The sequence below is a fragment of the Corvus brachyrhynchos genome, unplaced genomic scaffold (assembly GCF_000691975.1).
Source record: "Corvus brachyrhynchos isolate BGI_N302 unplaced genomic scaffold, ASM69197v1 scaffold28, whole genome shotgun sequence".
NCBI classification, from domain to species: Eukaryota; Metazoa; Chordata; class Aves; order Passeriformes; family Corvidae; genus Corvus; species Corvus brachyrhynchos.
Window position 1 is genome coordinate 6,541,780 of NW_008246058.1, and position 13,558 is coordinate 6,555,337.

The 13,558-nt window shown below is 38.9% G+C and overlaps 1 protein-coding gene across 1 annotated transcript in view; it reads left to right on the forward strand.

The window, feature by feature from the left end:
- Positions 1-13,558, forward strand: part of EIF3H (eukaryotic translation initiation factor 3 subunit H) — a 73,199-nt gene that overhangs the window by 57,802 nt on the left and 1,839 nt on the right. Inside the window, exons 5-7 of the mRNA XM_017746055.1 lie at positions 1,373-1,522; positions 9,642-9,762; positions 12,974-13,106. Coding sequence (XP_017601544.1) covers positions 1,373-1,522; positions 9,642-9,762; positions 12,974-13,106 — 404 coding nt within the window. The remainder of the gene's footprint in view (positions 1-1,372; positions 1,523-9,641; positions 9,763-12,973; positions 13,107-13,558) is intronic.

Here is a 13,558-nt window from a genome sequence, read left to right on the forward strand (position 1 = left end):
TTGGGATGCAGAATGGTACCCGGGATTATGGAACACTGTATTTTAAAATCTCATGTAATGAGTAGTGTGTGCTGGGGAAAATGGGCCTAAGTGGGCATTGATAGGCATGCAGTGGCACAGTGCGCTGAGAAGGCTTGAAAGGCTGTCTGGGCATCTCTGTAAGTGGTGGAACCTCAACTGGGTTTGGGGCTAGTGAGTGAATGTGCTCTAAAGACCATAGGGTGTATAGCTGTATGTTGGAACAGAGCCAAAAGTAGAAAAAAGAAATGTAGGAAGGGAAATAGTTGGTCTGTCTTAAAGCTCTTTTTTTTTTTTCCAGAATGAAAATAGAACAGCTATTTTGGAATTGCTGTCCCTGTGTATTTGTTCCAAATTAACTCCCCCTTGTGGCCACAACCTTCTGGATTAAAATGGGATAGTTAATTACTCTGTTTCAAAAGATTAGCTGCTTGATACAAGTGCAGGCCTTAGTTGGCATCCTTTGCCTCCAGCTGCTTGGTGTTCAACAGCAAAAGCGCAAGCCCTTGTTAAAATCACTTTGTTGAGGAAAAATGTAATCGTTCCATTGCTTGATGTCTAAAACTCTAATGATGAACAAACAAATCTGTGATCATTTAAAAAAAAGGGGGGGGGGAAGGGTTGGGGGGAGGCAAAAAGCAAAAGTTTTTGTTCCAAAATCCAGTATGAATATAAAGAAGTTAAAGCCCTATTTCCTTAGAAACTTCTAGATCATGCATTTATTTCCAGATTTTATGAAGGGTATTACTGTCTACTTTATTTACTTTATTATAAAGCCATAGCAATAGATTTTTATGTGAATATTGTAACAAAATACACCATGAAAATTTTTGTTTTGATATTCACCATAGAATTTAATTATTCTAAAACATACACTATTTTGTGAATCTTATTTTTTGGTTAGTAAAAATTTTAATTATTCAGCTATTGGGAAAATTGTTTTTCATTGTAGTAGTTACTATTTTAAAGGTGTTATAGCATCATGTGTTAACTAACTGTTCAGTTCTGTTTAAGAAACGCTGATGGCAGGGAAATCAGTAAAATATTTTGGAAGGGGCAGAGTTAATCCTGTCAGTACAGTCTCTTGCTGGAGGCTTTTTCATGTAGGTAATCTATTAGCAAGCAAGGCAGCTGCTTGTCTTCTGAAAGTTTTTCCTAGAGCTTTTCCTAATCTGTTAAACGTGAGGTTTTGCCATGCAAATGCTTTCTTAACAAAACTCGACTCTTGTTTAATTGTGAAACTATGAAAATCAAGACTTTTTACAAAATTGTTGATTGTTGGAGCAACAATTCAACGAAGAGAATAAGAGAGTTACTGTTTATATTAGTAAATATTCCATAACTTTTTTCACAGCTTGAAAAAAGCAAATATTGCGTATGAAAACATGTTTGAAGAAGTGCCTATTGTAATTAAGAATTCATACCTGATCAATGTGATGTTGTGGGAACTGGAAAAGAAATCTGCAGTAGCCGATAGACATGAGTTGCTCAGTCTGGCTAGCAGGTAAGTACTTGTTACAATAATGGATGTACTTTTATTCGCTTTCCCAAACCACAGTTTAACACCTTGGGTGAAATCCCAGTCTCATTACAGTCCATGGAAGCTTTGCCTTGACTTTTAACGGGGTTAACACTTTACCCTTCATGTTCTTTTGCTGAAGGAAAAAAACGCATGGTAAAACTGAAGCATTAGATTCAAGGACTAAATTCAGTCTGTAATCCTCATATACTTGCAGTGCTTGAAATGTATAAATTTTTCAGAAGTGTGTTTCTTCAAGAAAATATGGGCACTCGGAAAATTCAGGCAAAAATAATTTGGTTTTGTTAAATATTCCTTAAGTAATTACATAAATTATTTTAATAAAAAAGAAATTGCATTTCTTTTGCTTTGATAGCAGGATGAATTCGAAAGTAAAATAATAAAGGGTCTGACAAACTGGCAAAAATGCCACTGATTGTCATGACAGCCACCATTCATGATGTCAGAAATTGTTTTAAGAGTTTCTAAAATGATCTTCTCATAACTTTGTCTAGGAATAACTTTTTCTTCTTGTAGCACTTTGCCCTGAAAATACACTTTTGATAACAAAGTTGGCATGACTTCTAGCAGTATGATCAAAAATTTGGTGGTATTTAAATATTATGCAACACAAAACAGTTGGATTATTATTAATCTGACGAAAATAATGAGATACACAAAATAATGCAGTATCTTATTGCATGTAGAAGATGGGTTGTATTCATTAGTAGGCTTTTGGGGTAAAACACTTTACTTTGGCATCAAGGTATGGTCTGCCAAAATTCTGATCCTAGTGGCCTCTTTTCTTTTTCCTTTTTTCTCCTGCTCCCCCTCCCTCCCCAGCCATTTAAGGCTGAAGCTAATGGATCTATATTTCTAGTGGTCCCTATGTTGCCTAAGTTGACAGAAATTTTCCACTTTCTCTACTTGAGCTTATGTGGATTTTCTGAGGGATCTGATAGCTTTTAGAGAAATTGATCAAGAGAGAACAGGTATAGGGTTGAACTCTGCTGGTGAATTTACAAATGCCACAAGTAATACTTAGTCAATAATTCTGTGTAGTAAAGTTGTTACTTGGTACATTGGAATTAATGAAGTGAAGAATTCCTGCCGAGATATTCAGTCTGCTTGACTCTGCAAGCATTGTGTAAGTCCTTTTCTTTCCTTGGTCAAAGATCACAAAGCTTTTCCCATTTGAGGAGAGGGTGAGCACTGGATGTAGGAAATGGCAGTGATTTGATTCCTCATGAGCTCTGTCACTTTATGGTGAAATGGAGGACCGTGCTGAGAATACAGAAGGTTTCCAGGTGACCTGACAGCATTGCCCTTGGTTGTTTCTTTGGATTTGCTCCTGTATAAAGGGCTGGGACTTCCCGGCACCCTGGATCCTAGCAAGGGCTGCTGCTAGTGACACAGTACAATTCTGGAAATGGAAAGTAATTTGTACAGTTATTATTTTTATCTTATTTATTTTATTTTTATCTTATTTATTTTATTTGAGTCAGGACAGTGGCACAGAGCAGTTACTACATAAGACGTAAACCTGTGATTTGTGATCTATCCAAATTACTTTCCATTTTGGTGTTAAATGTCTGGTGCAAGACAGGCTTTTGTGTTGGTCCTTGTATCGGTAAAGGGAATGAGAGGTGAACAAGAGAAGTACCAGCCGAAAATTAAAGACAGACTTTCCTGGCAGATTTTTCAAGCTCACCTGGTCTCTTTGAGGAACTTAAGGTGCTTAGCTTGGTTTGAAGGAGAGAAAGTTTTGGAAATTACTCCAGTGGGTTGTTTGGAGGTTTTTGTATTTGTCCTTTTTTTAATATTTGATAGCTGCTTTTAGTTAGCAGGCATGTTACATTCAATGGTATCTTACATTGGTATAACTGGCAAAGCAGCTAGCAAATTAAAGTATTTTAATGCTTTTTTATTCAAGGTTAGGTGACTTGTACTGCCTGCTGAAATACTTAGATAGTTTTTACTTGAATTCAGCTACAAAGGTTACTCTGTCAAAGCATATATTACCTGAAGTAGGGAGTTCAAACCCCCACTATTCTGGACTTTTATTTTCATGTTTCCTTAATTTTGTCTTTCAGCAGTTTAGGCTAAAACATTTCAGATAACAACTTTCAATTTTAGTGCACATCTTCCTCACTTAACTTTGCTGTTGTTGACAGTAACTTCAAAGCTACTTTTTGGTTTTGGCCTCATTTTTTGGGTTTTCTCTAAGTTTGTTATGTTTGATTGTGGGGATTTTTTGGTTTGTTTTGGTTTTTTGTTTGTTTGGGGGGGCGTTTTGGTTGTTTGTTGGTTTTTTTTGATGGTGGTAGTGGTTTTTTTTGTTTGTTTTCATTGTTGTTTTACTTCTTTGGAGTCTCAGGTTTCTTGGGCTTTTGGGGGACTTCCTTGGCTCTTTGGGAGCATCCCTGGACTTTTATACTCTCTGAAGCAATGGTTTTGGCAATAAAATTATTTACCCATAGTTCTTCTCTTCTGGAGAGTTTGCTTCATCAAGATTTTCACATGTTCAGCCACCCACCTTGTCTGAATTTAAAGCTCTACCTATTTGAGGTACTTTGCTTGCACTTTAGTTATCTTTCTGCATTTGAAGTACATTTGTGATAATTGTGTATAGTAATTTACTTTTTTGGACATAAAGTTGTGTTTCTCTTGGGAAATGTGAATTGACTCGAGTACTCTAGGCAAAGAAGTTGAAGGCAGACTAGCACAAGGCTAGCAAGTAATAGCAAGTAAAGGCCTTTTACTCAGTTATCCTGCTACCCTTAAGGACCAAAATGTCTTGAAGACCTTGGAGAGCTGCCAGTCTTTTGATAGAGACTCGAGAATTAAAATCCTGTCAGATAATGTTCCAGATCTTCAGAGAAATAATTACAACCAACTTTCTCATTCTCATCCATCTCTTCCGTGTTCTATTGATGATCTAGTTTAAATTAAAAAGAGCTTTTTTGTGGTCTAGCTTCATAATAGGGTTGTTCTATAATATCTCAATTTGTCTCAAGCAATTTTTCTAATAGTGTGCGTCAGTCGAAGCAAACATGTGCTGAACATTTACTGCACTAACATCTACTTGGCAGTTATATTTTTCAAACATCAGATGCAGTATTTTTGTAGAAGTGACAAAAGAAAGGTTGCTTTGGCTTTTGAAAACAATATTAACCTTTATGCATTGCACAGCTTATTCAAAAATCTCAATGTGCTTAATGGATTATTAAGATGATTATGAAAATCTCTAATTTGCAGATGGGGGAACCTGACACAGAGAGAGTAAATGCATTGCCCAAAGGCACACATCAAAGTCAGAATAGAAAATGGAATGGAACTCAAGATTCTTGACTTACGTATCTCATTCAAACAAAATCCTCTTAAACAGCACAGGTTGAACTCAGGCTGAAATTCTGAGATGTAAAGAAGTTCTGCTAAGTGGTGGGAATGTACCTTACAAATTTTTAATCAAAAAGATGTGCTTTGCCCAGCAGTACTTCTCTAATCCACCCAACGCTGTTCCCACCAGGAGGAAAAATGCTGTACAGGATGGCACCTTTCCCAAAAAGCAGTCGCTGAGAGGGGCCTCAATGGAGCTGTTGGAAAGTGGAAAAAATGAGCAGCAGATACAGGATTTTCTAACCCTTCCTCTTGCTGTTCTTGTTGTCATCTTCCTTAGCTATAGTACAAGCAAAACACAAATAAGTGAGGGGGTCCAATTATGGTAATTGTAGGCAAGTTTAGGGGGCCGTCTTTTTTGCACATCTCCAGCTTCAGAATTGTTATAGCCCAAAATTCAGTGCCTGGGTGCAGCATGGTGACTCGGATCTCAGGGGAACAGAGAGATGCAGCCCCCCGGGCCAGCGCGGGTTCATGGGCTGTGCCAGCTGGGGCCCGGGAGCTGTGCCTAGAGACAGGCAAAGCCAATGAGCAGGGCACGGGCACTGGGAGCCACAGGAACTGCTGCTTCTCTTTGAAGCTTGGGTGTCTGACTTGAAGCTTCATTTTGGATGTTTCAGACCTTTAGCAAGTGTGTCTGGAGTCCCTTTCTGATTAAAGATGCTGAAGTAAATATGGGCTTCATGTGTAGTTCCCCATTATGAATGCTACAGAAGCGGAGCCAGTTTGAGGTTCCAGTCCCAGCTGCTTGCCTCGTTTCTCCCCACTACCCCTATTTCATCTCTACATCCCTCCCACCCTCAAAGATTTTAATTCCCTCATCTGTTTCAGAATATGGCTGTACAACTAGCTTTTGTGGAATAGTCTAATGGAAAAAATCAGACTCCCACTCTTCCCTTCCAGCCTTTCCCTCTGCCTCCCTGAAAAAAAAAAAAAAAAAGAAAGAAACCTCAACAGGGGGTGTTTTTGCATTTACAGTAGACTATTTCACTGAAAGGGTTTGAAGTGTGCCCACGCAAACAGCTGACTCCATATAGCTCAGAGTGCTGTAACCTTTGGGCAAGGAGGGAGAGGCAAGAAGATGCTGATGCTGGAACCTCTTAAACTGCCTTTGCTGGCAGCAGTGAACTACACCTTTGCTCTCCTTAAAATCTATCTGCAAAGGGAGGGTCTGGTGGTATGAGCACTCCCTGGGAAAGATGAAGGCTCACGTTCAGGTCTCTTAGTCAGATCTGTATCCTAAGAGGATGCCCTTGGGTAGTGAGTGATCTGTGAGTTCAGTAAATGTTCAGTTGTTGCTTTCTCCTTTTGTTGATGCTGGACTGCATCACTGCCAACTGCAGGGTTTGCCAGCAGGAGGAACAAGACAGGAAAGACCGTGAGTGTTATCTGCAGATTAAGCTACTCTGCTCACAGGTTTCTACTTCTCACCCATAGAATTAATTGACCCTTGTATTTGATAGTTGTTAAACAAGGAATCAGAAGTAATCCATGTGTCAATGACCTGATCTTATATCTGCCCTTGTGGGTAAAGAATTATACCCCATCAAATGTAAGGCTGTTACAGCAAAATTGCACAGCACAAGGAATTGCTTTCCAGACTATAGTTTCTAGTCTGTTTTATGATGTAAAAAAGCTTTGACAGTTTCCCTTTGACAGTTTGTATGTGTTTGTCATTTTTGGGCATTTTTGATTATGCTATCTAAGCTACACAAGTCTCAAATGATAAATTTCCGGAAGTTCTACGGGTCACTCCTTACCAGGTCCATGATCCTGGTAACAGTTCTGGTGAAGGAGTGCTCTCACATTAGATTATTCTTTATTAGATGTGTAAGAATCCACATGGCAGGTAATTTTTCTGATTTATTTGTGATGCTTAGTATGAAAGCAGTTCTGCAGCTGATAGTTTTCTTCCAAGAAGATTCACTGATACCAGAGGAGTTGTGGTCTCCTGGTGCTATCTTAAGGTGGAGCTGTCTTCTAGTTCAATTCAAGAGTGCTCTCAGATCATCACCACTGGGTGATCTCAGACCTGATTTGTTTCAGATGAAGCTAAGCTGTAAAGAGGCATTGGGAGGATAATTACTGTGCTTCAGCCACTTTTAGATCACCGGACCATGTCAGAAGTAGTGATAAGAACCCCCCCAAACACATGTAGCATGGACATTGGTTTCTCAGCACCAGCTGTTTTGCTTTATAGATCTGTTCCTGTTGGTCTGCATTACTCGCTAATTTAAATGTAAACTCAATTTAATTGACTCTTTTGCTGAATCTGCTGACTGAAATGCAGCCATTGAAATTGCAGTTTCTTTATTACTGATCCCCCCAGAACAACAGCCAATGCAAGTGCTGAGCTCCACATTGTCTACATTTGACTATGACAGAGCCTTGTAGGGAAGTGAGGATAAGGATATGAGCAGCTCTTACTGGCACCCCTTTTTAAAATAGATATATTTTTAATTTTTTTTTTTTAAGTTGTATTGATGCATTTAGGTACTTGGCAGTATGATCTTTGAGATCTGCTGTAGGGAATGCACAAGGTAAGGAGGTGTCTAAAGGATCCTTTGGGCTAATTAAGCGTATGATGAGTGTTACGGGCTGGAGCAATGTGATCCAACTTCCTAAATATTACCAGAATAAACATCAGCTGAATAAAACTTTCTTAAACATTGTACGTACACGTTTTTACAAACTGCTTCCTATTTGTCTTTCTATTTTTTTAAGAGATGGCGTAAAAAAGGGTATCAGCTATATGAGAACTGAGGAAAAAGCTGGTCCTGTATTTGCAGCATACTTATCACTTCATGTCTCAGTTCACATCTGTTTAAGTTATCTGTTTTTTGTTGCCCTGGTAATGAGAGCAAACACTGTGTTACTGCAACTTCTGACAATAACTCTCTGTTTCTGTACTCTGCTGTGCTAAGCTGGTCCCAAAGAGATTCACATAAAATCATTCTTTGTAACCAGCTATATTTCACTTGGACACTATCTGTAAAATAATTTCTGTTGTGCACATACCTTACAAGGCTATTAGTGTGTACCTACACAGGCATTTCTGATGATACCCAGTTCTAACACTAGCTCCATACAATATAAACTCTATAAAAAACTGGAAACATGCACGCCCCTGGCCATGGCAATATTCCACAGTTCTAAATATCATGTGCTTGAAATATTCAACCAAAAAAAAACCCCAAGAAGTTTAAAAATAATTATTATAGTGGCGCCTTTCTTGCTGCTGTGCAGCTGAAATCCTCCTCACCATCTGCCTCTGTACGCAAGTGAGATTTAACACTCTGGCTTGTAAATAAATTGTGGTCTGAAGTTCCTGATGCAGCCCTTTGTTCAGTGAGCAGCTCAGTGAGTGAAACAGCTGTCCTTGCACTCAGAGATAAGGGTGTCTGCAGGCTCTGTTCTCTGCAGGTATTCCTGAGTGCAGCTTCTGTGTCCAGCTATGAGTTCTATGGATTTGGGGAGTAATTTACACTTACAGAGGGATGTGCACAGTATTACATGTGTGGTTCTCTTTTTACTTTATGCCTATGTCTTCCAGTTAGTTTCTCCAGTCCATAGGCTGTAGGATTATAGGAAAGCATTGTGAAAGACAGAGAGAATCTCAGATAACATGGTGAAACAGTGATTGAAGGATGTGATTCTGACATGGAAGTGCACTGAAGTTTTAATTGGAAAAAACCTCTCATGAATATTAGTGGATTTCAGTTGAGGAAGAGAAGGATGGAGTTTAGCTTTTGAGTTGCTGGTCTTCAGCCAAGCAGGACTGGGTAAGGCTTAGATCAGAGCCAACAAACTAGCTTCTGATCAAAGGGATCAATAGAGAGCAGAAAGTGTCCTTCTTTCATTGCTCTACCCCGTAAACACAATTTAGGAGGATGTCTCCATGGGCACCAACCTAAAAACTTCCAAAACTTTGACTTGGAAGGTATACCTTAAGTTGAACATTCCTGCAAAATACTGAATCCATTGCTAAAAATGGTAACAATAAAAGTTGTTTAACAGACTGCATTTGTCTGGCCAAGGCAGTAGATCACATAACTGGAACTGGATGCGCCCAGCCTGCTGCTTCCATGTTGCCTATGGTATGGAATGTGGAGCTGGCTGGACTGGGCGCAGAACTCCCTCTCAACAGCTAGGATCAAGCAATGTCTGCTGAACTTCCAGGCATGGTTTGATAGACTACTTAATGAGATGGAGTTCTGAAGAATAATTAACTATTCTTATTCTGAATAATATTTAACAGAGGGTTAGTTAAAAATTTGTGAAAAACCAAATTCAAGTAGTGACTTTTAAGTAGTCATTTGAAACCAAGCTCTTTGAACACATCTCCTGGAACATTGCTTGGGTTGTATGTCACAAAAGCGTCAGACTTCTTCTTTTAGATGTGTGACCTGCATCTCTAATAACTGTAAATTCATGCAAGGTATTGTTTTTCCATTACTTGGAGGTTCCTGGAAAGACCAGAACATTTAAACTTGGTATTTGCAGTGAGACAAAGATGCTAGAGGAGGAGATGCCATGTAAAGTATCATCAAATAAATATTTTAACAAAGATAATTAGGAACTTAAAAATTTGCAAATAGTGCTGTTAGTGCAGAAATACTGGTCAAGAGACAGAATGAATTTTTAATTTAAAATCTTTCTTTTTTGTAGTAAATTTAATCTTTCATGAATATTTCTCATATTTCAGTAATCACCTTGGGAAGAGTCTGCAGCTGCTGATGGACAGAGTGGATGAGATGAGCCAAGACATTGTTAAATACAATACCTACCTGAGGAATGTAAGCAAGCAGCAGCAGCAGAAACACCAGGTTGGTAACATGGAAAAACCTGAATGAGAGCTTTTTTTTCCCCACAAAATATGGTTTGGGTTGTGTTATCCAAGACAGATGAATTGGGATCTAAGCAAGATCTTTCAAAAATACACCTGTTAAGCAGTGCGGTGCATTGACCCTGGCTGGGTACCAAATGTCCCAGAAAACCAGTTTATCACTCCTCTCCTCAGCTGGGCATGGGAGAAAAAAATACAGAAGTCTCATGGATTGATCTAAGGGCAGGGAGAGATCACTCACCAGTTGCCATCTCAGGCAAAACAGGCTTGACGTATGGGAGTTAGTTTAATTTATTACCAATCAAATCAGTGTAGGGTGATGAGAAATAAACCCAAATCTTAAAGCACCTTCCCCTCATCCCTCCCTACTTTCTGGACTCAACTTCAGTCCCAATTTTCTCTCCTTCCTCCCCTCAGCAGTGCAGGGGGACAGGGAATAGGCGCTGTGGTCAGTTCATCACACATCTCTGCCGCTCCTTCCTCCTCAGGACTAGGTCCTCTCACATTCCTCCCCTGCTTTGTGGGCTGCAGGGGCACAGCTGCCTCACCATGTTCTGCACCGTGGGCTGCAGGGGAGTCTCCTTCCCCACTGACCTTGGTGTCTGCAGGGCTGTTTCTCTCACATACTCTGATTCCTCTCTCTTGGCTGGCATTAAGGGCTTTCTTTTCCCCTTCCGAAATGTTTTATCCCAGAGGTGCTGTCACTGTTAGGCTTGGCCTTAGCCAGTGGTGGGTCCATCTCAGACCCAGCTGCTGTTGGCCATGGGGGCAGCTTCTGTCAGCTTTTCACAGAATCCATCCCTGTAGCACCCCTGCTACCAAAATCTTGCCACACAAACCTGATATGAGAAGATTTATAAAATAGGTTAGTCAATAGGCAATTACCAAATAAATTCACTTCTAGTGACATGGTATGGATTTAGCTTTCTTTGCTATTTTACATGTTTATTAGTGATTTATGGTAAACCAAAATAATTTATAAATGCACCATGGACACAGGAATAAGAGATTCAGTAAATGAAAGAGGTGAAACTGCAAGTTTAGTTCCAAAACAAACAGTGTCTTAGTACCATCACATGTAGTCATGCACCTAGAAATAAAGAAACATAGTCCAGTGGACTGTGAAGAGGTTGGACTGTTCTCTGGTTGGAAAGGACATTTTAGTAATTTTTGTATCAATAAATAGTGATGCTGATTGGGTGATGCTGACTTTCAATTCCTGGTGCCAAAGGGCCTCTTTAAAATCCAAAGCAGTCTGATTAGAGAATCTTGAGTGTGGAGAGCAGCACTAGGTGATCCTGCTTGAGCAGAAGGGTTGGCCAAGGTGACGTCCAGAGGTCCCTTCCAACCTTAACTATTCTGTGATTTGGAGGCAGTATTACTTTCTTTGCTCTTGCTGCACAGATAAAGCAATGCTGTGTCTGACTGTAGGAGAATGGTGGTAAATTGGAAAAAAGCACTATGAGAATTATTTGAAAGCCTGGAGAGAAGATTTTGGTGAACAGCATTCACATCACGTGATAAGTTAATCAAATTACGTGCTTACTCAAGAGATACCTGCATGAAGAATAAATTGGAACTCTTTAATCTAGCAGACAGAGATATGACAAGATTCAATATTGGCCAACTGAAAATGGGCCAGATCACTTTTAAGATAAAATGTTGCAGGTATTGCTACACAAAGTAAGTGATTATTAAAAAGAGTATCTGTTGTTTATGTGAAAGGCTTCATCACTGACTTTTAGAATCAAAATTGCCTTTTTTACATAAGTAAACAGGGAATATTTTAGGGGAGCAGCACATGATCGGTGGTCTGTCCTGGCTATGTTATTTCCAAGGACATAGAAGCTTCATGTTATCTTCAGAAAATTTGTTTTCCTTTATTGCCTAGTTGGAATAGAAAGATGGCATCTACTTCAAAGCTTTTTCTTAATAACAAGGGGGTCTATTTATTTTGAAAAGCAGAGCAAAGTAGGTTCCATGGTGTCTCAATTTCTTTACTAACTATAGCTGCTTTAGTAGTGGCTCATTGCAGCATACTTAGTGGTCGTAACTTCATTTCTGAAATGGAGCAATTGTGATTAAGAGCAAGCCATTTCAATAAAGAATAATAGGCAGACTGCTGAGAAGTGAATGGGGTAATGCAAAGAAAGAAGAAACTACATGCAATTCACATACAAATATGGGCATTTCAGATTTTATTTTTAACATTGTCCAAAAACATGTATTTGTCACTACTACTGGAAAAAAATTCCTTCATTTGATTATGCCACCAAGTAAGAGCTGTTTTCAAACTCATTGGATCACAGATACATTTAAGTAAGTGAGAGAAAACACTCTGTACTCTTTGCCTCCTTGTTTTAAAGACTTTTTTGTGGTGTTGAGTATGAGGACTTTGAAGACAAACTTTATAACTAAATCCTCACTGCCACATACAGTATGAAATCTCACATAGTGTTTGAATTTATGAACTTCACAAGAACAAATGTTTATCTGATAGCTGCAGAAACGTTAGTCTCAATTTTTATAAAGTTTGAGTAATCTATATGGCAAAGAGAAGTACTGAAAAAAATGTTTTTATATATAGCAGAATAATTTCTACAAGCTGCTACTCTGCTATATTAATGGAGAACTGAACCATTGTGCTTGGTTTCAGCCACCACTTTGTTCTCAGTTTAGTTTTAATATTTTTTGGCTTAAAGCACCTTATTTAATCAAGTTCTCTTCCCCTTTCACATTAATATTGTTTTGACCTTTAACTTGCATAAAATGGAGAATTTCTGGTTTGTGTAACTATCTGAGGTAGTGGCTTCTTATACCTACCTATTCCAACCTTTCTGTTCTGTATTGTGTGGGGCCATGGAGGCCTTTATCAACCATGGTCTGTTCTTTCCATCAGATACAGTATTTATCTCTGAAAAATTTTAAAAGCTAACCCCACAACCTCAGTACTACATGATTCTCCATTTTCTCACTTATTTAAGGTGCCAGTGTGTGGGATGGGGAATGCCTTGTTGCCAGTGAATTGATAAACTGTGAATTGCATTAGCATTGTTTGTAGTAACCTGAATTGCATTGAATAATATAATTTTTAAAACATACTTACTGGTTCGTTGAAAATATCTTAAAAGAAAATTTTTTTGCAGCTTTGTAAGTTCTGCTGCATTTTGATTCTGTTGTTTTATTTTCAGTATCAACAGAGACGTCAGCAAGAAAATATCCAGCGTCAAAGCCGAGGAGAGCCCCCTCTTCCTGAAGAGGACATCAATAAGCTTTTTAAACCACCACAGCCACCTCCAAGAATGGAGTCACTCCTTATTGCAGGTAGTGTTTAGCAGTGTTTTCAACTTACCTTTTAACGTAAGAATGTCTGCTTGTGAAAAAGTGCAGTTGTATCCTTTGAAAGCATTTTAACTTTTCATTACCTTTGCCATTATGGTGTGATATTTTGGCTTGGTAGCATTCCAAATCCTATCCTTGATATTTCAAATTTGAGATTTTAAAGGAGAGATGGAGAAATGCTCTGTGGGGCAGGCTTTCTGCAGGAATGGGTGTAACTGCTCCCTTCACTCATGCCCTCCCTCAGCTCCAGAAATTCGGGAGCTGTACAGACAAGAAGCAGGAATAAGCTGTTCAGGCTGGAATTTCTGATTCAGAGCAGTTTACAGCAGACCCAAGTTATTGATAACATTTCTAGGTTTGAACTGGCTGTTGCAGCAGCTGAGAAAGTTTTGCTTTTAATTTCAAATAGAGTGGGGATAATTTCTTTTTTTATT